Source organism: Montipora foliosa, chromosome 9, assembly GCF_036669935.1.
Source record: "Montipora foliosa isolate CH-2021 chromosome 9, ASM3666993v2, whole genome shotgun sequence".
In the NCBI taxonomy this organism is placed as follows: Eukaryota; Metazoa; Cnidaria; class Anthozoa; order Scleractinia; family Acroporidae; genus Montipora; species Montipora foliosa.
The window spans coordinates 8,553,240-8,578,239 of NC_090877.1; the positions used below are offsets into that span (position 1 = coordinate 8,553,240).

At 39.3% G+C, this 25,000-nt stretch overlaps 1 protein-coding gene across 1 annotated transcript in view; it reads left to right on the plus strand.

Annotated features, from left to right (window-relative positions):
* The first annotated feature begins 4,493 nt into the window (after window positions 1-4,493).
* The window catches only part of LOC137969609 (trinucleotide repeat-containing gene 6C protein-like), a 23,756-nt gene continuing 3,249 nt past the window's right edge, over window positions 4,494-25,000 (plus strand). Inside the window, exons 1-21 of the mRNA XM_068815920.1 lie at window positions 4,494-4,666; window positions 4,906-4,958; window positions 5,126-5,192; window positions 5,435-5,472; window positions 5,600-5,642; window positions 6,531-6,621; window positions 10,908-10,980; window positions 12,077-12,127; window positions 13,370-13,435; window positions 14,312-14,353; window positions 15,092-15,145; window positions 15,974-16,048; window positions 16,160-16,236; window positions 17,580-17,736; window positions 18,100-18,121; window positions 18,423-18,460; window positions 19,398-19,590; window positions 19,973-21,210; window positions 22,069-22,143; window positions 22,946-23,003; window positions 23,256-25,000. The exon at window positions 23,256-25,000 is cut by the window's right edge and continues 507 nt beyond it. Of these exons, the coding sequence (XP_068672021.1) occupies window positions 4,603-4,666; window positions 4,906-4,958; window positions 5,126-5,192; window positions 5,435-5,472; window positions 5,600-5,642; window positions 6,531-6,621; window positions 10,908-10,980; window positions 12,077-12,127; window positions 13,370-13,435; window positions 14,312-14,353; window positions 15,092-15,145; window positions 15,974-16,048; window positions 16,160-16,236; window positions 17,580-17,736; window positions 18,100-18,121; window positions 18,423-18,460; window positions 19,398-19,590; window positions 19,973-21,210; window positions 22,069-22,143; window positions 22,946-23,003; window positions 23,256-25,000 (4,320 nt within the window). The 5' untranslated portion in view covers window positions 4,494-4,602. The remainder of the gene's footprint in view (window positions 4,667-4,905; window positions 4,959-5,125; window positions 5,193-5,434; window positions 5,473-5,599; window positions 5,643-6,530; window positions 6,622-10,907; window positions 10,981-12,076; window positions 12,128-13,369; window positions 13,436-14,311; window positions 14,354-15,091; window positions 15,146-15,973; window positions 16,049-16,159; window positions 16,237-17,579; window positions 17,737-18,099; window positions 18,122-18,422; window positions 18,461-19,397; window positions 19,591-19,972; window positions 21,211-22,068; window positions 22,144-22,945; window positions 23,004-23,255) is intronic.

Genomic DNA, 25,000 nt, shown 5'->3' on the forward strand with positions numbered 1-25,000 from the left:
TGTGGAGCTGCCACTTAATGCGGTGCTCAAAACACTCGCCTGGTATGTTAGCTACGCCATGCTGATGAGGCCCAGCAAGGCCGAAACAGCTGTCAATGGCTGCTAATTGACCGGGGTGAAATGGTTGTGCGCATGCGTGATGTGTTGGCCACACCGGGTTGGTGTTAGCGCGTGTCACCTTGTTTTTCTTTTTGTTGTTTTCTACAGATTTGGCCTGGGCCCCAGTCTCAGACTTGGCGTTCCAAGTGGGTTCTCTAATCTGCTTAACCCTTTCACTCCTGTGGGGTTCCCCATTGACGAGTAAAATCGTCTGGCGTTAGACAGAGTAAAATCTATAAGTGTCACTCGTGGGAGTGAAAGGGTTAAAGAGGCTCAATTAGTTCCCCAAACCCTAATACCCATTAAGGCTTGACACTTAAATAAAGTTAATTATCATTGTCTCCTTCACACGCGGTTCGTCCCAGAGCTTCCAGAGGTACAACAATAGTTACAAGAAGATTGAGTCAGTCGTACAATCATTAAGTATTGTTCTTCACTTCGTATCTCTCAAGCAATGCTTTCGTCCTGCACTCTCTTATTTTATTAAGAATGCTATTAAAAAGTACCCAAAGCAAAGCGTTCGATCGAGAGAATTAGGCTTCGTAAATGCTTTGGCAAAAATTCAGGGGAGAAAAAGACGGGTAGTGTTCAACGGGTGTGCGGTGCCAGCTCCCGATTGTAACGGCTCTGAATCAGTGGGACGGCTTCTGTGAGTGCACCATCTCTCCGAAAATGAGGTCTTAGAGTGTTTCAGGTCATCAACCCGTGGCTCAGTCGGATAAAGACTGTAACCCGGAGGCCCCGCCTCATAACCTTTCCTGTTAATCATCAATGTGAGACGTCAAAGAACCTTCACACTGTTTGTGAAGGGGCAGTCCCGCGGTGTTATGGTCTGTCCTTCTTTCACATACATACGTGGGTAGGGTGGGTGAGATCAAAATGAAGTGAGCGGCTGCCAGAAGCGCCTTTGTAAGCTGACGTCCGATTTCATCCTAGAGAAAAAAAAAGCCACCATGAGATTTTGCATATTTGCAAACCTTATACATAAACAGAGGACAAGAATGGAACCGGAGTTCCGACACTTCTGCATGAACGGTTGTAAGAGGATCGCAATTCACAGGGAGATTTCCACCTGCGGATCCGTTGCACCAAACTTGATTACAGTTCCCCACAGGCAGCGAGAGAGAGAAACATCGGGCTGTAAACATGTGATGAGACAGGTCCCTTTCATTTGATGTAGCCTAGTTCCCCCCAACATAAGTACGGTATGTGCTGATTTTATACATCAGTGGTAGGGCTCGAAATTAAAAAAAATTTGCACGCATCGCGTATGTGTGGTAGGTAGTGCAGTAACATGTGCAGCGCTTTATTCCATATCGTCAACTGAGCTGCGTTTTTTTCTTCCAGGAGATTCAAGTTGTCTTTGCGTAGTATGTAGGCCTAATAGTACACGATATTGTTTTTGTATCGTAAATCATTATAGTGCCATGGTAAATAGCGCCCTGAGAAGACATGTGGCTCATCTTGGGACGGAGAATGCGACGATTGAGCATGCTCCTTTGTTTAACTACGCCGACAAATGAAAGAGACGTGTCACACATATCGTTCACCGGCCGATGTTTCTCTCCCTCACTGCTTGTCTGTAACAGATATCTGTAAGCAAGTTTGGTATATAGTGATCTCCGTGTGACTTGTTATGGCACGACCTTCTGGCAACGCTTCCAGTGGTGTCGCAACTGTCCTAGAGCTCCTATTCTTACCATAGTGAAATTCAATAAACGAATTTCAATAACAAATAGATCCGGTAGAGGTTGTGTAGGGAACTGCAATACAGAAATCTCCTTTGAAACTACAGTAGTGCTGGCCATCTGTTAATGCCAGCGGCTCTCCGTCTGTGGGCGGGAAAAGACCTCAACATTTCCTCAGGCCTTTAGTGAGTACACCATCTCTCCGGGAATGTGGGCTTGCGTGTTTCAGCTGATCAACCAGTAGCACACTACCCCGACTCTTAGTTTTCTCCCCTAGACTAGTTTTGCCAAAGCATGACTTGCCTCAAGGAGCCCATTTATCTCGATCGAACGTTCTGCCTTGGTCTGCTTTGGATCCCTCTATCTTTCCATAAAGAGGCTGTGTCAAGAAATTTAACCAAATTCAGTGACTGGGAACTTGAAGTGGTAACCATATCAAGTGAAAAGTAAAAACGTTTGAATAGGAAGCAAATAGAAAAAGAAGACAGGGATGGCCGAAATTGAAAAAGATTAAAATAAATTACAATTATGGCTTTTGAAAACTGCTCAGCTTAACACTGAGTTTTTCAAATATTATCTCTCTGTTGTGAAAGACTCAAATTATGTATGTTCAACAGACATTTTTTTGTCACAAAGCATTGATTTGTGCTGTTTAAAAGTAATTTCTGGGTTAACATTAAGTTGCAGGGGCAGCGGAGATGGAAGGGCTTACAGCGTTGTGTTTGGCTTGATCAAAGACTTACTCATTTACACTACTCGTTCGTATAACAAGCCCTAGCCCCCCACCCCCCCCCCCCCCTCTTCCTCACTTTCAAACTCCTACTCCGCGGCCCCTGAGTTGCATAGCAATTAGGGGCGGGAAGCCAAGGACTCGTGCTGTTCTAAAAATAGAAAGATACACGCAAAGGTTGACTCATAGGGCTTGTTTGGGTGAGACGACCTCCTCCTCAGACAGACATGTTTTATTTGGAGTCTTATACAATAAATAGTATATAGACCACAATTTCCAAATAACTAACAATTACAAACAACAAAAATATACATGGCTAAAAGGTTATTAATTAATTAAGTCTTGGAGTATTTATTTTATCCGTCTTCCTCTTTTTTCAAAGCAGTCGAATATGTGTTTTGCTGTTAGTTTTTGTATTTTAACATTTCCGCTAGGGGGGTTTATCAGAAACATGAATATTTTATTAGGTGACATTCTGCTTATTTTTATTCTATATATCTGTGTCGTGTATTGGTGACGGGATGGAGGTAGTCTTCACATTTTAATTGTCTATAGTTTTGAATAACCGGTAGGTTCTCATTTTGTTGCCTCGTGAGCTCCTGATAGTGGCGAGTATTGGGTAACACTACACAGTGACGCAGTCCTGTAATAGAAATGTTTTGATTAAAAATCTTTAATTTATTCCATTTGATTTACCCCTTTTTATTTAATAGGCGGCTATCTAAACGCTAAAAAATTGTCCTGGAATCTCTCTGCCATTACAGCCCTAGATTTTGCAAGAATTTCGTAAGGTTTTGGAAAAAATGTTATTCACTTGCCTAGGCCAATCCGTATTGGAAAAATCTGTATCTTCTGCCTTTGAGTTCCACCCTGAACGGTTTTCAAGACATCGGGAATAGTTTTTTCCCGATGCAGACCTCCCGGCTGAGGAATGGGGAGGATTGGGGGGTGGGGGGGAAGGGCGTTATCTAAACGTCCACGGACGAACTGACTACACGTTTTCAACTACTAAAGAGACAAGATAAATTCCACACTACATTGACTGTAACTTAAAAAAATCTTATTTACATGATACATTGTAGACGCTGCAACAAGCAATACATAGGAGAGACAATACGGACACTTAAAGACCGTTTCAACGAACACCGACGTCCCGTTGACAGACCCACGTCCTCTTCAAGACAAACAACTGTTTCTGAACATTTTACGAGCAATAACCACACACCTACTACATGAAACTTATCCCATTGAACTCATGACTCCATTGATGACCGAAGGGGACTAGGTGCGAGTCTGTGAATTATGAGATTAGCAACTATCGATCCCCAAAGTCAGAAAAAGCACACCGAGATTTACAAAATCCCTAAGTTTGGTGTTAATCGGGCTAGTTTTGACTGAGATACGGCCATTTAAATACGTCAAGATTACTAAGAAGTGTTTGGTCATGCGGTTGGTTCTATGTTGGGTCTATTAACACCAAACTTGGGGATTTTGTAAAGCTTGGTGTACGGTTTCTGACTATGCGGATCAATAGTTGCTAATCTCGTAATTTGCAGACTCGTATCTTGTCTCCCTCGGCTTGAAATCGGAAGCGTTTCTAATCGAAAGGGGACAAATACTTAAACCCAAAGGTATAAACAAAAGAGAGGAATTGTAAATAATATTTATCTGTATCCCTATATATAATGCAGTAATCTTGCACGTCTGTTACAAGAGTGCTCAATATTAAAAGCAGAGCGTGAATATAAGAAGAAGAAGACGTCAGGCCGTGCTTGACGAAATATTTGTAAATCAAAAAATTTATATCCTCACAGCCGTACAATCAGCCTTGCGTTGTGATTTTGATTACAGTATTTTTAATTTGTTTTCTTCCTTAATTAACTTTAGACCTTTCTGGTTTATTCAAGGTTACTCTTCACTTCCCCTTCCGAATCTCTACATGAATGCTGGGATACGTTTGGCCACGTGACGTCATCGGAACGCATCGCCATGTTGGATTGATAAATCGTTTTGAACCGAGTGAGTTTTGAAATCTTGGGAATTTAATGTGGGGTTTTATGGCTACATTACAGACAAAGCAGTAAAATGCCAAACGAAGGAAAAAAAGAGTACCTCAAGATATTAGGAGTGGACAATTGCTCATCTGAAAGTAAGTTTCAATGGATAGACTACGCACTTCTCAACTACGGGCTGTGAAAGTTCATGCTTATTTAAAGCTTATATCACAACTGACTTCCGACTTGAATAGCGGACAACTTGATCAAAAGTTTTTGACCAATTAAAGTCCTGTCCTTCTTAGGTTCCTTCTTTAAATACCTTTTACCAAGTTTTTGTTCCATGTGATGGATATTTTCCAATCTCACAGGAAGTCTGGAAATTTTTTTGCAGATGAAATTAAGAGAGCTTATAAGAAACTCGCTCTTCAATTTCACCCGGACAAGGTAAGATTTATTATGAAATACTCCTTGCAAGATTTCCTTTACTTATGTATTATCAGCTGGGCCAAGTTCTCCTAGTCAAAGTTCTCTTATATAGATTGTTCATTGTATTAACATTCTAGGGTGTTTATTGCATTAAGTCGTAGATTTGACTTTCGTTTCCATTACAGAACGGTGACTTCTCGGGAAGAAAACAGTTTGAGGAAATCAGCAAAGCCTTTGAGTCTCTCATGCGGGGTAAAAATTGTTTATGAGGTCTTTTAAGGTCACTTATGAATTTCAAACGGGGTACATTTAATTTGAAATGTGTATTAAAACTTGAGAGTTTTAAGGCAAATGGGACTAATTGTGAAAATCGAAACGACCAGCGACTGCACGTAGACTTTCATCCGTCTGTCCTAGTTGTGCAAAGTTGTTGTAATCCACGAATTTATTGTTTTTTAGTCGCCTTTAATTTCCATCATTTGTCTTTTATGCAGAGTACAGGAATGATTCCAACAGATCAGATTGCGACCAAGTAAGTGAAACTTTACTTCATAAGGGAAATGTCAAAAAAGTGTGAACTTGATGATTACTTCCGATCAACTTTGCAAAAAAAAAAAAATCACGTTAGGTGTTTAATTTAGCAATGTGTTTATACCCAGGTTTTCTTCGACTTTCTGCGGGACATCTTTGGTTGGAAACAAGGTAAAATCATTACGATATTTCGGTGTTTATTAAGTATTAAGTATATTTAAATTTTGACTTTTCGCAGAGTGCATTAATACAGTTATTTTGTCGTTGTCGTGTCGCTATACAATAGGTGTTTTTGTTGCCTTTGGCGATTTAGTGACACGCGAACCTGGCACAAGTCCGCACAACTTAATATCTCTTTAATCGTCAGTTTTAAATCTCATGACTTTGTGATAACGGAAAACCGTTGAAACGTGAACTGTAAATAGTGCTACCGTATTCTCTTGTCAGATGTTGAAAGTCAGTTCTATAAATGTATTGTTTTTATTGTGATGTTGTTCGCTGTCAACTGCAAGAGTCAATTGTTTGTTGTCTTGTGACTTCCATGGATTTCCCGTCCGAGTTTTCAGATGTCCAAACCCAATATAAAACCTATCAATATAGTTGCATACAAATTTTGCAATGCTCCCATGACATTGTTTAATTTATTTTTGATCTAGCCAAAGCACATCCTTTAAAGATTTATTGTTGTAACATTTTATTTGAAAATCGAAATGGTGAATCATTTTTGGAGATAACCTGTGTAAACTAAGAGGTACCAAGTTGCAAGTGCTGTTGTTAACAACTCAAGCAGCCATGAAAGTGAAACATATTCAATTCCAGGCATAAAAATTTACAGTTGGAAATAATGTCACACAGTTACATGTACTTGCATTGTTAGGTACAGTTTGTTTTCTTTGAAACTGCTTTGTTTACTAGGGTCTCATTTTGAAAGATGACTACATTCAGTTTTTACAAATAACTGATGCTTCATTAAAAAATTGTGGGGTACCCTAGAATAAGTTTGTCTGTAAATTAATTGGCAAAACAAGACATTTTTTGTTTGTACATTGTATATTTTAGATTCTGAGAGTGCCAGCAGTAACAACTTCCTTATGTACTTCTGCGGATCCAAGCAACATCTATGTTCTTCTGACATGGATTTTGATTCAAGGTTAGGATATTAGCTACGATGTTGCTGACATGGTAATAGTAAGCAACTGATTTTTGCCTTTGGACCAATGAGATCAGTTGGTCAAGGACCAGGCAGTAGAGGAATTTGTGGGTGCAAACCTTAGCCAGTCCAAATAGATTATGCACTGTGTGTGTTATCAGGGACCTTTAGTGATGACAACATCAATAACAACAAGATGATGTGTTGTTACTGGGATGATTTTCTGACTAAAGCAACTTGTTTGGTATGTAAACTGGGGTGCTCTAAATGAAAAAAAAATCCAGGTTCCTGTTTCAAAAGCCAGGCAACTAAACTCATGAATTAGGTTGCCCTCATAAATCTTTGGTTACTCATTAGGAAACCCCCTACATCACATGGCAATGGAGCCTGAGTTTTCCATAGTTCCTAGTTTTAGCATTTTTGATCTCCATTGCCTACGTGTTTCTCATATTGCCTCTTGCATTTTCGGTAATTGTGAAGAAGAGCTCCCCAAAAATCCTGTCGGCCGACTGTCGGACTGTCGACAGCTTACCGACAGCTAACCAACAGGTTACCGATCGGTTAAGAAAAAAGAAAAATTGTGGTAAAGACGAGCAGTTAACGTGACATTCCGTAATGGTGATGTATGACTCGACAGACTTCACCTACTTACCGATCAACTGTTATCAGTTGTTATCAGATGCATATAGGATATATCACTTGCGTAATTTACAACACACCAGACAATCTAAGAATCGCATTGGAAGATAATTTAATCGAAAACTCTGCTAAAAACTCTGAAAACCATAAGCTACGTATCAATACATAGTTAGTAGAGGAGACAAACACTTTCCTTCAAATCGCCCTACAATGCAACGCGGCCTCTTATGTTATGTCATGTATGTATGAATGATGTTTACAATGTGGGCAAGTATCGCTAGCCAACGCTAAAACAGTGGACAAAAGCCATATTAGTAGTATAAGTGCTGCTCAAGGTATCGTTATGAACTGCCTTTAGCTCTTTTCGCGTAGTTTAGAAGCAATAGACAAGTAAATGCTTACGATCATTTTAGTTTGTCCCGCCGACAGGTTACCGACACGTTACCGACAGGTTGCCAACAGGTCACCGACTGTCGGCCGACTGTTGGCCGACAGTCGGCCAACGCTTTGGCCTCAAACATAACACAAACTGTCGGCCGACAGATGGGCAACAGTCGGCCGACTGTTGGCCGACAGTCAGCTGACTGTTGCCCAACAGTCGGCCAACAGTCGGCCGACAGTTGGGCAACAGTCGGCTGACTGTCGGCCGACAGTTGACCGACAGTCGGCCGACAGGTTTTTTGGGGAGCTCTTCTTCACAATTACCGCATTTTCCTATGTGACAATGTTTGTAAAAGCCACAGATACTCAAAACACGGGAAAATGCTCGGCTGCGCAATTTAGTTATTGTTAACGCCACACTATTTTCGGATACTGACAAGTGAGTTGGGGGCTGCTTATATAATTCATTTTCTATTTTTGGTTGGGTTATCCATTGCTTTTTTTCCTCGGGCAACCAGGCTTTTCATTTTACCAAAAAGCTGGTTGCTTGGTGAAATTTTTGATTGTCTGGGACAACCGGACAACTGATAAATTCAAGCTCTTAAACTGTGTGCCAACTGTCCTTGGATTAAATTGGCATTGCCAGTAAGAAAGAAAAGTGAAAAATTATCATTCTGTGATCACATCATCCAAATTACCTTAATTAAATCGACCCATTTCACTGCAACGATGATTGTCGCTACAATGATGGCAATACAGAAATGTACCAAAATGTAAAACATGGGTTGTCCAGTATAAGGTGCCTGATACCCACTTAAGCGTAAATGTGGTGGCACAATTGGACATTAAAGGGCCTATGAAGTAAAAAATATCCTTTGCTTCCTTTAAAGACCTTTTAAATTGATGAGGAATGGTGTTTTCTGTTTTGAAATATCTTCTCTCATTCCAGAGATATTCATGGTTTTGTTAAGAAATTGGCATTCACGAACTGTGCACACGACTGTAGTAAATCACAAAATTGAGAATATCTCTGAAAATATTGGATGGGTTTTGTTCAAACTTGGGACCAGTAGATCAGATAAGGCACAAAGTGTCACTCATTAAGATGTTGCCATGGCAACAATCTCGTCTCCAGTCCCCCTCTGCAATGAAGCAAAATAATATCTCAAATTTAGAACAGATAAGTGCAGGCAGATGGTCAGACGTGACGCATGTGCTGCCTACAGTACTCAATATTGAGAGTGAACATGTCTTCTTATGACAATAAAGGACAGAATCAATCATGTGTTAAACAGACCCAGCAGCAATTGTTGACATGCATATAATTTTCTAATTTTTGTTGACACACATATAATTTAAGCCAAATTTGCTGGAAATCTTGGATAACTCAAATAAAAAAATATCTTTTTTAACTTTCTGTACCAGAACATATAATAATAAATTTTGCATCCAGCCCTTCAAAATTTTGAGTTTTGCTCCATTTCTACTCAAATATTAATTTTGAAATATTTTGCAGATTTTAGTTACGTATTTACCCGTGGATAGGCCGCACCCGCGTATAGGCCGCACCCCAAACTTTCAATGGTTTTCATGGGAAAAAAAATAGTGAGGTCGAGTACCGGGATAAATAAAGCGAAGTTTGAAATCAACAACAGCTACCGTAATTTCCGGGCGATTACCTGCGGGTAATGTGTTAATATTTCCGCAAACAGTTCTTGGTGCGGGTTATAGGAAGGTGCGGGTAATGTGATAATTTTTAAATCTTCCGGTGGTTTTAAAACCGTAAGTAGGGAAAAAATATGTAAGTCATTAATGAAACTGTTCCTAAAAACTGTATATTGCCTTTTTTTATCCGGCTTTAATTGCGTATTAAACTTAAATGCTCTTGATGAAAACCAATGCAAATTGAAAACATATCAACAAATATCGTTGGCAATCAAAATCGTTTATCATGCGTGTGATATTACTTTCTTACTTTGCTAATTTCACAGCAGAGAGCTTCTTTGTTTGTTTAGTTGAAAATAAAATATTATTCACTAACTGGAATAATAAACTCAAAACAAAAGAATAATAATGTGAAATAGCAGGCTTTAAAGTAATTCACACACAAAAACTGATGCCGAAATGTTCACTTCATGGCGCCGCTGCCGGCGCATAATTAACAAGAGGTGATTGTCGGCACGAGTGTAAAACATTCACGGACAAGATTTTAAAACACCAGAACATTTGGCGCATCAGTAAAATATTCCTAGCAAGCACTGTCTTGAAGTAGAGAGTATTTCCCATTTCAAGTGATTTCTTAGAGTCAGTAGATCCTGAGATATCGATTTTTCTTTAGAACGGATTTTTACAAGCGGTATAATTCAATGGAAGATCAAAAACAATAGGTGTGAAAACTTTCCAATCTCACGCTAAAGGATATTTTGTTAACAAAAACAATGGTTTAGTGTTTAGTTGTATGTGTTGTAAGTTAGTAACAATTGAAAGCGACCATTAAAACACCAATTTAGTGTATGACCGTGAGATCTCTTGCATATTAATGAGGTATCAAAACGCTTGTACCCGCGTATACATAGGCCGCATCCCTAATTTCGGTCCCATTTTTCCGGGAAAAAAGTGCGGCCTATCTGCGGGTAAATACGGTATTTTTCTGCTGATATATTTTTATTTAATAACCTTTGAAATGAGATATTGTAAGCCATATAGCTCTAAGTGTAAGTCTAGGAAATTAACCCTTTAATGCCCAATAGTGACTTATAGATTTTACTCTGTCTAACGCCAGACGATTTTACTCGTCAAAGGGAGACCCCTTGGGCACTAAAGGGTTAAAAAACTATCTCCTTTAATTAGTTTGGACCCATGCAAAAAATGAAGCTGGGAACGAGTTTTAAGACCTTGTCCTTTACTGGTTCTGTTTGAAACAAGGGCCCAAAGTTTTTAATTAGTGAGGGTGTGGTTTTGTTCTTGACAATGTGATGTGGACAGTATAGTGTGCAAAATGTTGGGGTCCATTCATTTTTACTATCCCTCCCTCACCAGCATAAATTTGTTGACATTCTTTTTGTATAATCATAAGATTGGAATTGGACCAATGCTGAGCAGAATGAGGTTGCTCAGAAATTTTAAGAATGGATTACTCTATTTTGGTGTTAGGGTTAGGGTTAGGTTGCACCTTTTCAGGTGTTTTATTTTGTGATGTGATCTACCCTTATGTCCTGGAAAAGTAAAAAGAATCTGCTTCTACAATATCTTTGTACGTAAAACAGATACCAAGACAACGAGGATGTAGATGACATTGATGGAGAGAGTGATATTGACAGTATAATGGAGATTATCAAGGTACAGTATGATTTTCATTGTACGAAAAGTCTAATTTGGCAATGAACATTTTTCACTTTAGTTTTGAAGGCAGGTTACCCACACAGAATCTGGAGATGTCAAATCTAGGGTCAAAACAAATGGTTCACTGTAAGGGAATCTTTCGTTACATGATTGTTCTCGTTAACATGAAAATATGTTTCTGGAAGGTGTCTTGCTCTACAAAAATTGACTTTCAAAGCTTAAAACCAAGCCTACCCCCAATTTTAATTTGATAGTCAGTGAAATGTTGGTCATAAAAAACGGACAAATCCTTTGGCAAAAGTGCTGTTACCCCTTATGTTCTTTGCACATTTTCAAGATTTAAAGCTACAATGCACAAATGTTACATGGTTTATCGGGTTCAAATTTTCAGAGATGGTCTTAAGATTGATTAACCCATCCACTCGTCAGGTGCCCTTAGTATGTCCCCAGTTGACAAGTAAGCAAAATCAGTTAAGTCTCTCTCCCAGGAGTCAATGGGTTAAAAACACAATGAGTGTATGTTGAATGAAGCAAAATTTGTGTACAGATTCCCCACACCTTTTCATGATGCATTCACATAAGTTGTTCTTGTGATTTATCAGTTTTTGCAGGTTTTCTATTTCATTAGGGTTTTTGCCAAGTTGTTTTCCTGATGCACTATATTATTTCCAGTGCGTGGCCAGAGCCTTGTCCAATTAAAAGGCTTTGCTTATGTAATGTGTATTTAATGCATGTTCATTTAGGACTATATCTTTTCATTAACAGTTGTTTATTGTGCTAGAGTACCAAACTAAGGTCGACAACATCATGTCAATGATTATTAATGCAATACAGAATTATTTAGTGGTATGCACATCAAGTAGTTTAGGAGAGTGACAGACATTTTTTAAGGAAATATTTTGGTGGTGTCACACGATGGAAGAGTAGCATTTTAGGACACTCTTTCTAGAGAATATTAATTTGCGACATTGCTTTTTTTTTTAAATCCCAATAACATTGCATGGACAAATTACATTGTACCAGCGTCTGGTAGGTTGTTGTTCATATAATCAAACTGATGATCACTAATGAATGAGAGCTTTCATCTTATTAGAATCGCAGAAAGAAGGGAAAACATGTTCCTGAAGAGTTCAAAGAGGAAAATGTATGTTTGTTTCGTGTTAGCATTTTCTTATTTTTTTTAAATCTGGTTGGTAACATTGAGTTTTACAAGAACTTATTTGACCTTTAGCTTGTTGGGGTTGTTGGCAAGACTCTAAGGGAACAGTATAGTGTTTAAAAAGGGTGAAGGGAAAACATCTTCCAGAAGAGTTCAAAGAGGAAACTGTAGATTTGAGTTGGTGAAATTAAGAGTATTTTGCATTTTTAGCTCAGTTGGTAGAGAGAGCACTGCACTGGCATTGCAGAGGTTATGGGTTGGAATCCCGTTGGAACCACCTGAATTTTTCAGGTGGCGATAAAGTGTAAATTGCTTAAATTGTCCAGTTAAGTGTGAGGATCACTTCTACGTTTTGTCTATAACCCACACTTCAAGTGTATACGTTTCTTTCAGTGTAGTGTCTAGAAACTGAAATGATGGTTATTTTGGTGGAAGGGCAATTCCTCTAGGGGCATTGTAGAGATGTAAATGCCTTACCTTAACATTTTAAGGATTAGGGTGACAAAAGGGAATTTATTTTTTATCTATAAACCAAATGCATAAATGGTGGCCAAAAATACATTGTTTCGTCTTTGTGCTAATTAGACCCACTAGCCTTGTTAGCACAAACAAAATACAAAAGAAAGGTTAACTTAGAGTGGGGCTAGTTGGTCTAATTAGCTCAAAGACAAAAGAACATTTTTGGACCACCGTTTATGCATTTTGTCTATTGTCTTTAAGTGATGGGTTAGTTGTCTAACTTTGTCTGGTTTATTATGAGGTATCAGTATTTTTTGGGGTGGACTTGTGGTATGGGGTGTTGGGAGTTCAGGTAATTGGGAGCAGTGTTAGGCAGTAAAAAAAAAATGGTGATCAGTGTGAGGTATGGTGAACAACAAGTGCTCCAAGCACTGGTTGTATAAGCTCAGTGACAAGGAAATATTAGACACTGAGGCCCAGGTTGTTCGAAGCATGGTTAGTGCTAACTGGCGTTAAATACCACGGAAACCTATAGGTTTTGATACCTCTTAACCAATAGTTAGCGCTAACCAGGATGTGAGCAAGTGGCCCCAGATGACAAAATAATAGTACATAATAAAAGAAATTTGTATATTAACTACAGAATAAATTATATTATCAAATTCATGCTGCTGAAGTAGCACTTATAACTGTGATGATCATTTCATTTGAAGACTTGTAACCCTATGACTCTGTGATTAGTGTTTCTGGTTCTTGTCTTCTTTATAGTTATTGGACATGAAGACCAAACTAAACCAGCACAAGGAAGATATGAAGAAGGATGTTAGCAAAAAGGTACACATGTACACTTCTTTGTTGCATTGATAAACTTACTGAATGTAAATGATACTGAGCCTAACCTTGCCGTTGAGCAGTCTATGAAGGTTTATCTCCTGGTGAATGTAACTTAACAATACGATAACTTTATTTAAAGTGGGAGATGCAAATTAACCTTCTACAGTTTTCTAACTTACGGCACTCTAGATGTATCACTGAGGACAGACCAAAACACTGGGAACTACATTCCCTAGTCTTTGCAAATAGTGTGTGCAATGTTTTTAATGCTTAAAGTGGTACTACGACCAAAAAAAAATTTTGTTTTTTCTTTGGATTTCAAAACTATGTTAACTAAACACTAACTCACCCAAGTTTTAAGTTCTGATTTTAAAAAGACACCTGTTTATTTTAGCTGGAATTTTCTTATTTATTGGTCCGCCATTACTAACTTCAAAATCTTGAGAGAGCTGGGTCGAGGAGAAAATGACGTCAAACACTCACTAGTTTAAGAATGCAATGCGTGTGTACGCGACCTAATTAATATGCAGCACGGGAGTTTCGGGCTTTCAGACTTTTCAACCCGTGTTTTGCATATATAATAAATTGCGTTTACACGCTAAAATTTTAAGATAGTGAGTAAATGACGTCATTTTCTCTAGATCCAACCCTCTGAGGTCCAATCGGCCAGTTTTGAACGTGAGTAATGGCGGACCATGAAATCCAAAACTTACACTCAAAATAAACAGCCTTTGGATAAAACTCAAAGCTCAAAATTTTGCCAGTTAGGTGTTAAGCGAACACGCTTTCAAAATCAGAAGAAAAAAAGGAAATGATTTTTTGATCATAGTACCACTTTAAAGTGATCAATCTTGTTATCTGCAATTGGGTTTTCAGCAAGTAAGCAAGAAGGGAAAAACACCTGTTCCTGTAGCAAAGGTGAGTATCATCAAGCAATTGAATGAAATTGATGGGATGTGGGCAAAAAAGTCCAAAGTGACTTCAGGGATAGTGTTTCCAAAATTTTAGACAAATTTGACCCAATAGACTCTTTTATGAGCTTAATACGATTATAAATGTAGTTTTTGCTAAACTGAATACTTAGTACTTACAGCATAATTTAAAGAGTGTAATAAACACCTTAACCCTTTCACACCAAAAACGCCAACAATTGACGAGTAAAACCGTCTGGCGTTAGAGCAAAAAGTATAAGTGTAGTTCTCAGGTGAAGAAGGGTTGAAGGTATAAACTGACTTATCCTATGTGGTGCCAAGGAATAAATAATAAATGGTGCAAGAAAACGTAACCTCAGGAAATTCAAGGGTTCTTTTCTGGCCAGTTTTTCAGCATACAACTTGGGACAATTTTCCTCATAACTTCAATGATGGAGCAAAGGTTGGCTGTAATAGCCCTTTTCATGGATAGTTTTTCTCATTTGCATTACAATATAATGTAGCATGTATGTGAGGCAATTTCAGGCTATTTTGTAGTTTTAACCCGAAATTGCTTCGCATCCACGTTAGATTACATTGTAATGCAAATGAGAAAAACTATCCGTGAAAAGGGCTATTAGGAAAAAAGTGCCAAACGATACCCAGGGAATTAAGATTTTTATTTGTTATACTGGAAGTGAAAAGGAAGACTTTTTTATTATTGAACCTTTCTTATTTTCCCAAGCCCAAGCCCAAAAGCAAGAAACAACTACAAGCTGAGCAAAGGCGGAGAGAGAAGGTAAGGGTTGTGCTGTCTTGACACTTCAAGGAGTCTTGTTCAGTGGGCTCAAACCTTACCCATTAATTGAATTTTTGTTGCTTTCATCAAACACAACCTAATATTTACAAGGTATTCAGCCAACCAACCAGCCAGATTGTGGTCATAAAAACAATATTATTATTATTATTATTATTATTATTATTATTACCATTATTATTATTATTATTATAAAGGAAATCTGGCCACAAATTAAATGAAAATTGATTCTGCCTTTTACAACTAGCTTAAGAGTAAGGAAATGATATGCCTCCTCAAAATTAAAATTAATGAGACTAAGATTTCATTTTAACTTTTGCCAGTCAGACTGACCCCAGTTGTTCAAAAGATGGATGATGCTATCCACCAGATAAATCGCTATCCATTAGATAGCGCAATAATTATTGGTTTTGCTATTACTTATCCACTGGATAGTGACTTATCCAGCGGATAGTGCTATCCATCGTTTGAACAAAATTAACGGGGCCTGGACTACGTTCTAGTCCTCATTGTTGGTTGTGAAATATTTTTTCCCAATAGGCCATGTTTGTATTCTCAGTATTGGACTGGAACTGGCTTGCAATGAAGGCTAATGCGGGGAAATACAAATACTTTTTTATGTATTCCCCGGCGTTAGCCTCAATTGCAAAGCTACTTGTAGTTCCAGTCCATTATTGAGAATACGAGTATGGCCAATTGACTTCTCCCACCCTTATCGATAAATTAAACTAGCCTACATTAAATAATAATGTTATTAGTGGAAACTATGGAGATAGGTGTAGATGTTACATGAAATGATATTTTTTGCAGGAAATGGAGAAGATTGCAATTGAATTAGAAGAGAAAAGGAAAGAAGAAGAAGAGAAAGAAAAACAGAGAAAACAGGTTTAATGACATTTTTGATGACAGAAACCTGTAATCTTCATTTTTAGCTACCACATTTTATACTACCGGTGAAGGTTTTAAGGCATTTAAAATGGTTCTGTCTTTTTCTAGCTGGAGGCCGAAAAACAGAAACGCCTTGAAGAAGAGAGAGTCAAGGCACAGAATGAAGAGAGAAAAAGGCGTGAAAAGTGAGAAATTTGGCATTTCTTAGTCTGATTAAGCTGATCTCAGCATTTTTGGTCTGACACGTGGTAATGGTAACAAATCTGCTCCAACTAATGCATCAACCAACACATCACTGATACACAACCAACATGTGAGCTGACAAGTAAAAACATGAAAACAGTTGTAAATATGGTCAGACCCTTTGTTCTCAGCCAAGTCTTTAAACACTTCTGAAAGCCAGCACATATCGAAAAGTGAATGACCATTGTACCTTATTCACGTGGCAGCCATATTGGCCATTGGCAATAGATTTTGCACCCCGAGCCTCAAGTTGAAATGTTTGGGAACAAGTTTCAGTGAGAAAAAACAAAAGTTTTCAGTCCTTCGGGACTCAACATGGCAGCTGTGTGATAAGGCCTATAGAAAGTGAATAAATAAAGAGTTTAAACTGTTCCCTCCCAAAGCATTTAAGTCTGTGAAAATCAAAATTAATGAAGATAATTACGTAACTAAAATAATCTCTTCTCAATAATTTGGGGCTGGGTTGAGATGACTAGGACATGAAAAGATTGGGTTGAGAAAAAGAAGATGGCGCCCAACTAGAAAGTTTGTTATTGCAGCTTAAGTTAAAAACTTCATTACCAATTCTTGTACAATAAAGTTATTGTTTGACAAGGAAAAACGGTTATGTTAGAAAATTGATCACCGGCCAACATGCTATGGACACACCACCACCTTACCGACCTATGACAGGAGGTTCAAAGATTGTTGATGACTGACGTGTTGGTTGACAGTTGGCCAATGGGTAGGTCGATGAGCTGGTTGGATGGCGTTTGGTACCAATACTCTGCCATGTTTCCCTGGATAATACACACCCCATGATAACTTCCTTGAATAAAATTATTACACCCTATTTGGCAGGGAGGGGGGGGGATTTTTTTATGGTTACCTCCCTTGACTTGCAACCAACCCAACAGTGTTACTCTCTGCATCTTAGTTGCTTGCATCAACCTCTTTGTAAACAAAACCATAGTTATAGTTCTGTTTTGATTTTCCTTAGAAGGAAGGTCACCCAACAAGACTAATTTGCAACTCAAGCTCTGATGTGGAATGTATTTGTTGAAAGCTTGCTTTTTCTTGCAAAACCTTCTGGCATTAGAAGTCTCTCTCCCAGGAGTCCATGGGTTATTTGTATACTATTTTTCCTGTCTTTTGTTCAGTTTATGTACTGCCGCATAGTTCCAGTTTAAGATCACCCCTCCGACGAAAAAAGTTAACGGTATTGCAAAGTCCCAAGGTATTTTTATGTAGATTGAATAAAAAGTGTTTTTAAATTACAAGTAATATTTGAAATAATAATTACCAGAGAGCAAAAGGAACGTGAAAGACAACAGAAGCTGGAACAGGAGAGAGAGGAGAAGAGACGGCGCCAGCAGGAGGAAGAAAAAAAGCGAAAAGAGGAGGAAGAGAAAAGAAAGAAGGCTGAGAGGGAAAAAGCTGAAAAAGAGAGAGCAGCCAAAAAGGTACTCATTACTGTCCTAGACAAATATCTTTTTGTTCACTTTCAAAATTATCCTGAAGCTTTTGAAATAAAGTGATGGAGCAGACGTGTCTCTCTTTGTTACCAGTAACTTGTGGTGTGAACCCTTCAGTTTGCCCCTTGGGCCTGTTCAGGGAATTCTTTTCTTTTTTGTTCTCAAAACAATGACAGCAAAATATTGGGTGATTGTCATAGGTGATTTGTTTCCTACCTTAGTTATACTGTAAGTACTGTAGCTTTCTGTTACTGAAACTATTGCTTTTTGAAAGTGACCGAGTTGTGACTGGAGGATCAAACATCAAGCTCTTGTGGCTTCACTAACACAACATTTTTTTGTGTGTTTCAGGCTGCCCAGCAAGCTGCAAAAGGTAGTATTCATGGTGAAATCAATTTGTTGTTAATCATTGTTGACCCTTTGATGTATGTTTTCATTTAAAGGCCCTTATTTGCTCAAACGTCATTGTAGTCATTTGTTGTTTTTAAATGCTGTATGGTCAAAACATGTGATCTGATTGGCTGCACAATGATGTCTTCAGTAGTTTCTATTAATATAGTATTGGCAATGTGTCGTGGGTAACTGTGGCCTTTAAATCTTGATTGTCATTTGGGGAACACTCTCTGACATGGGAAAAGTTTTGTTACTCTTTCATTTGTTGCTTATGTTTTTAGAAAAAGAGGACAAAGAAAAAGCTGCAAACAAAAATCAGGTAATTGTTAGAAAAATGTTTTTTTTTGTTGACATGCTTTTTGATGAAAGTAGCCAATCAAATAAACATGACAGCCTTTGAGAAACCAAGCTGGAAGATGGCAACTTGTTGGCTATTTGACGAAGTATGGTTAATTTGGATTCAAGAACACAGAGGACAACACAGGATTTTTTTTAGAATTTGTTGCTTTGGAGAAACGCATGCAAGAGGCCAGTTTTTATATTCTGACAGTTAGACTGGATCTAGCATGAAATGGAGGCTAATATGGGGGAAGATAATTTGCATGTGACATTGGCCTCCATTTCATGTTGTCCTATTAGATTCACACTCAAGTTTGTTATCCAACACAAAGTGCCTCTTTTAAGTCTACGCAGCTGCTATATTTCCGTAGCAATATGGTAAGTGTAAGAAGAAGCGTTATATTTTGGCAAGGGTAAATACAGCTGCTTATCTTTCCTTGTGGAAATGAGTTTGGGTACAACCTTGTGAGCTTAACTGTCTGTATTCCCAGGCATCAGTGATGTTGATGTTGAAGTTGAAGTTGAGTGGAAGAGCAAGGGGACGCGTCTTGTCACTCAACAAAATTGTTGTGCATTGAATTATTGGCATTTCTGGTCACATTTTCAATTTAGCTCATGGTAGGATTTGACATGAGAATCAAGTTATTGTTTCACTGTTTTCCAATGTTAGATTACTGGTCACACACAATGGAAAATTGCCAAAATGTCTTGTTTTTCAAACGAGACTATAGCATATAATTATGTGTACGTATTTCATAATGTTAAATTGAAACATAAGAAAAAAGCGGGTTAAAAAGTTTATAACCAAGATAGTTAAAACCATGACATAAAGTGGACTGTGCTGTGGGCATATTTTGAAAGTGGTGCGTTTGTGAGTCAAAGTTATTAAAAATTCTCTTGCTTGTTTCCTTGCGAAGAGCATGAAAAGACAGCAGCAACAGCAACGGACAGATCAACAGCAGTACCCAAGGGAAATACCACCACGATTTCAAAAGAAAATGAAACAAAAGGAACAACAAACACAGTACACACAACCTCTGCAGCAGCAAACATTACAGCAGCCATCAGTCCCACAACAAACCAAGGTTCAAGCAAAACCGCAACCTACAGGTGATGAAAAATAATTGTTATTTTTTGTGAACTTTAACCTGTGGCAATATATTTGTAGGATTTCTGAGTGCAGAACTGATGTGTCAAGAACAGTGATAATAAAGGTTCATAAGTTTCAAAGGGCCGTGTAATGTTTTGGGAACCAAATAGACCTATTTGGCTAACTCAGTGTTGTACTCAATTCAAACCTTTTAGGAATAAAACGTTTTGTTCCAGGTATTTCCAAATCATGTAAATATGAGTGCTACATTATCATGCAAATACAAGACACAAACAATCTTAATCCTGGAAGATTTGCATTGGATACAACATTGAAAGTGCTTGCCCAATAAGATGCAGTTCTCTGATTGAAATTCTCTGTTTTTAAAATTCTCATTTATAGTTGGAAAGAAGAAGGATCCAAATCGTTTTGCATCAAAGGAATATGCTGACATTATTGAACCAATGGATGACTCGGGATGGACTCAGGGGGCACCTGGCAAAGGATCAGGATGGGGCAATTCTTTGGACACTTGGGATGATGCTGATAAATGGGGTACAGAGGACAGACTTTGGGGCAATAAAGAAGGGACATGGGATAAAGTTGTTGTTGATGAGGGTGATAAAGAGACATGGCCCACTGTGGGATCAAAAGGAACAATTGGGGATAAATTAGAAACTACGTGTAATGACCCTGGCTCTGAAAAGGGCCAGTATTCTAGAGACTCTTCTCCAAAAACTTCTGTTTCTTCCATGGGTGGTAAATCAGAAAATACTGGTTCCACTGTCCAAGGAAATGTTGTTTCCAATGTGGACAAAAAGTTGCTACCTTCTAATCATTGGTCTGGGGTGTATCCTTCCTCATCTGAAAACTGGGACATCGTTATGGATGACTCCATTGATAAAGCTATTGACGCTGCTGATGCAGTGAGTGCAAAGGAAAACAGTTCTCTTGCAGCAGGTTGGGATGGAGTGGCTAAGGGTGGGCTGGGAGGGATTATTGGAACTAGTTCGAACTGGGAGGGTGGTTTGAATCCTAAGGACTCAGCAGCATCAGTGTTAAGCAGTGAATCTTCAAAAGGAGGGTTTGCAAACAACTTGAATGCATTTGACACTGACGGCTGGAGTAAAACACCTGGAAAGGGCACAAAGCCGAAACAACCAACAGAAATAAACTCGGGAAGTAATCTTGTGACTGCTTCATGGGGTGGAACCCCAGCTGAGTCTGATCTTAAGTGGACTGAACCGAATTCATCTCCTGGAGGATTAAAAACTACAAAGGAACCTGCTCCACAAAACGTGGTTCCTAATTCTGGAGTGGATGTAAAATCAGAGCAAAGTGTTACACAGAACTCAACCTCTAAAATGACTGTAACAGGGTGGGGTGACATGCCCTCAACTAGTTCATCTGGTTGGGGAGCTACTTCTGCTGATATTACTGGCACATCATGTTGGGACAATGTTGCTCAGAAATCTGAGTCCTCCGACCTCAAGGGTTCTTGTAACAGCAAAGTTTCTCAATGGCTTGAAAGTACAGGGGTACCATTAGGGGACTTGGATTGGGGTCAGGAGACAGTGGAACACGAAGAAGGGTCTGAGGAATCATTGGATGGGTGGACCACTGCTTCCAAACGTAACAGGGTAAGATAAATTTTTTTTTTACAATCTTTGTGCCACATCTGTGAGTAGAGGCATGGCCAGACACTGGCATTATAGCTTAAAGAGGTCATGAAAGTGATGCAGTGTTTTTGAAGACATTTTACTGCAAATGGTCCAAAGGCTATGTGTCTATGCTACTTTCAAAGCATTTTTTAAACGTTTACATCAAGGGCTAGGGGAATGTGAAGTCTCTTTATTTGATCTCAGTGGTCTCCTCTGAAGTTAGTGTGAGTGAAAGCCAACAGTAGTCCTTCATCTTGATTGGTACTCAAAGCTTTGCTGTACCCACGGAAAAAATAAGATCCTGGGTATCAAATTGGAAACCCCTGAAATAAAGTATTCTTTTAGGTCTCGCAGTGTGGCCCAACTCATCAGCTGTAGATCGGGAAGGATGCTCTACTGTTTTGTTGTTAGTTTATGCAGATGTGATTGGTGCCTTTCAACCCTTGCTGTTTAAGTGAATTGTTCCCTGGGTAAGACAGTGGACAATGTATGAATTACAGCCACTGAAAATGAATCAATCACATCAGAGCTTCCTGTTCTATAGTTGATGCAAGACTAAAACAGTATGCAGGTAGAAAGTCGTGACCAGGATGATTAACTGTCAACTTTTTAGTTAGAGGACCCTTTAATACCAAAGCCACTTACTAACCAGCAGAGCAATGAGTGCCCCTCTTCTTTTTCTTCTTCCATCTTTTGCAACATCCTTTGAATCCATTGTGATCCAAAAATGGTATTTAGCAACAGGATCTATATTGGCCAGTCAAACTTTTGAGGTTTGTTTTAAATAGTGCCTAATGTCTTACCTTTTTTGCTTTGTTAATAATTTGGGTGGTGTAGGCCCCTAAACCTGCCAATGACTCTAATGCTTGGATGACGCGATCGTTGAAGCAACTGCTTGACATGGGCTTTAAGGTAAGTGGTTGAATTTTTTCCTCAGTTTTACAATGAGTTATATTACTGCTTTGCTTTTTTTTCTGGTTGATTGTGTTTGCCACTGAGTAACAGCTCACCAACAGTCAACCAACAGTCTTCTGATGTAGTGTCTTCTTTAGTAAGCTGGTAGTTGCAGCAGTTACCAGTCACACGGGCCCCTCAACAACCTTTTTTTTTCACATTTCAAAACTAAAATTTAGGCGGACATCAAGCAAATGTTTCCTTGATGAATTCGAATGCTGCCAAATGAACAGGACTATTGTCATGGAAACATTTGATTGGCATCCACTGAAATTTTACTTTTGAGATATTTTTAAAAAGTGTCGTTGAGTGGTGCATGTGACTGGTAAACGCTGTAAGTGACAGGTCACTGACAGCTTATCATAGGGAGCTTAAGCACATGTGTGTTTGAGACGCAGATGGCAACCGGAAGTGAGCTGTTTTCCCTTTTAACTAATGTCTCCACACGACCATATTTACATTGCATAGTATCTTTTCTCCATTAGAGATTATTAGTTTATAAATCTGAGAGACACCACTGTCCTGGTATGCAAAATGTCATCTTTCGGTTGCAGCCTGCGTCTCAAAATCGCACCTGCTTAAGCTCCCTCATGTGTGGTAAACACAATGGTGCATTGCCAGTCCCCTGCCAGGGAGTTAGCTTTGCAGTAGAATGTTGTGGTTTTCATATTAAATTGCAGGACATAAATCTAGGTTAACTTAGTAACTTCCATGATACGCATATCAGTAAAAAAATTAAGATTATTTTGATTTCTTGCAGCAAGAGGATGCTGAAAGAGCACTGAAGGCAAATCACATGAACATAGAGAGTGCAATAGGTAAAATTTATCATTTAAAAGCTTCATTAAAAGCCGGTCACTGGCGGTATACCGCTGTCTATGATGAATTTTCTGACATCTCTTTTGTTTTTATGATGTCAGAAATTTGCCTCTCACCGACGGCTACTGTGCCTTGAGTTTCACTCAAACATCAGAGGAAAAACTCGCTGTGACGAAAGTATATTTACTGGGTGATATAGGAAGGTTAATATGGCCAAAGCCTGCCTCACACAAGTTCTTAATTTGTTTCAGGAGATCTGCTTGCAATGAACCTGAGTGAAAGTGGAGATCAGATGTCTGCATTGCCTGAAGAACCTGATCCAGCAGAAGCTGCAAGAATCCAACTACAACAGCAGCAAAGTCAGAATAAACTTAACAGAAAACAGCGTCGAAAACTTCAACAGCAGCAGCAACAAACAGAACAACAAAATCTTGGAGAAGCTAAGCCTGATCCCAAACAGGCACCATCTGAACTCTCACTTCCTAAATCAGATTCTCCGTTAAGTGAAACAACCCCTTCCATCCATCAACAGAATAAAATTGCAGACGCTATTCCTACATCTAAAACGGAAGATACTCAAGAGGATGCAGATAACGAACAAACCATTGTACCAACCTCAAAGAATGACAAACCAATTCAGGCTGTTGCGGGAACATCGAAATCTGTGAATGGACAACAAGCACAGTTATCAGGAAGCTCTAAGAGAGCTGGCCCACCATTAATACCCCCTGCGCCAGGCCCAGGGGTGCCGGCCCCATTGAGACCTCCTTTAGCGCTTCCTTTGCTTCACCCACAATTTGTTCAACAGCTTCATTTGCAGCAACAACTACGGATGGCCCAAGGGGGCCTGCTGCAGCCTCCGTTCACACCACAACAATTTGCTATGCTGCAGCAGATTGCTCAGTTGCAGCTTGTGCAGCAGCGCCTCGCTGCACAGTCGGTTGCACAGCAACACTTGGGACAGAAACCACAGGTAGTGCCACAACAGCAACTTTATCAGCAACAACAACAGATTGCACTCATGATCGCTCAGATGCAGCAACAAGTTCTTCAACAGCAGCCTGGTTTGGCAGGGAGACACCCTACAATGCAATTCACTGGAATGCAGCACCCTGCAAATCAACAGCCTCAGCAACAACCTTCTCCTACTTCACAACCTAAAGGCAGCAAACCCTTAAATAATGATAAAGTGGCGACTGATTCTCAACCGACTAAAACTACAGAAACTGTTAAAACTCAGTCGAATGAAACTCCTACTGTCCCTACAGGAACAGTGGAGGAACCAACTAAACAACCTTCACCAGTTCCGCAATCACGATTAACACAGTGGAAGCAACCGCTACTACAAGATCCAAGCACAGCCACACATCCTTCAGACACAAGCATCACACCAAATTTAGGGGACTCTAAACCTCCAACGGTCTCATCGTCATTATCACAGTCTGTGTCTGCTGTTGTTTCAGCACCTTCTGTTTCCATCAGTGATAGTTCGGATCTGTCAGGTTCCAATAGTACCAATGTATCACCACGCCCAAGGATTCCCGACCCTGTGTCAAGTAAGTGGGGTGTTGATGCAGGTCCAAAGCTTTCAGCAGATCCACCGGAGTTTAAACCTGGTGTGCCATGGCGTCCTGCACCAAAAAGTGACAAAAGGGAAGAAGCGAGGGATGCTATCTCGTCTGGCGTTCTTGAAATTCCAAATCAATCATCCTCCTCCGCAAGTAGTGAACCACGGCCAGATAACTGGTCCGCAGCAGCAAATCAGTCCGTCAGTGCAGCCAACAGTCTGCCTCCTTCAAGCACTGCAAAGGCATCAGATGATGCAGTCAGCGCAGTGACGACCAATTCATCTCTCACTGGACTATCAATTGATAGCAGCTCGTTAGAGCCAAGTAAGCCTTCTTGGCAAGCAATCGATGATAAAACACCACTCCCACCCTTTCAGGAAGCAAACAAACAAGCGTCGAGTATTGTATCTCCATTACGACCTCCTCCG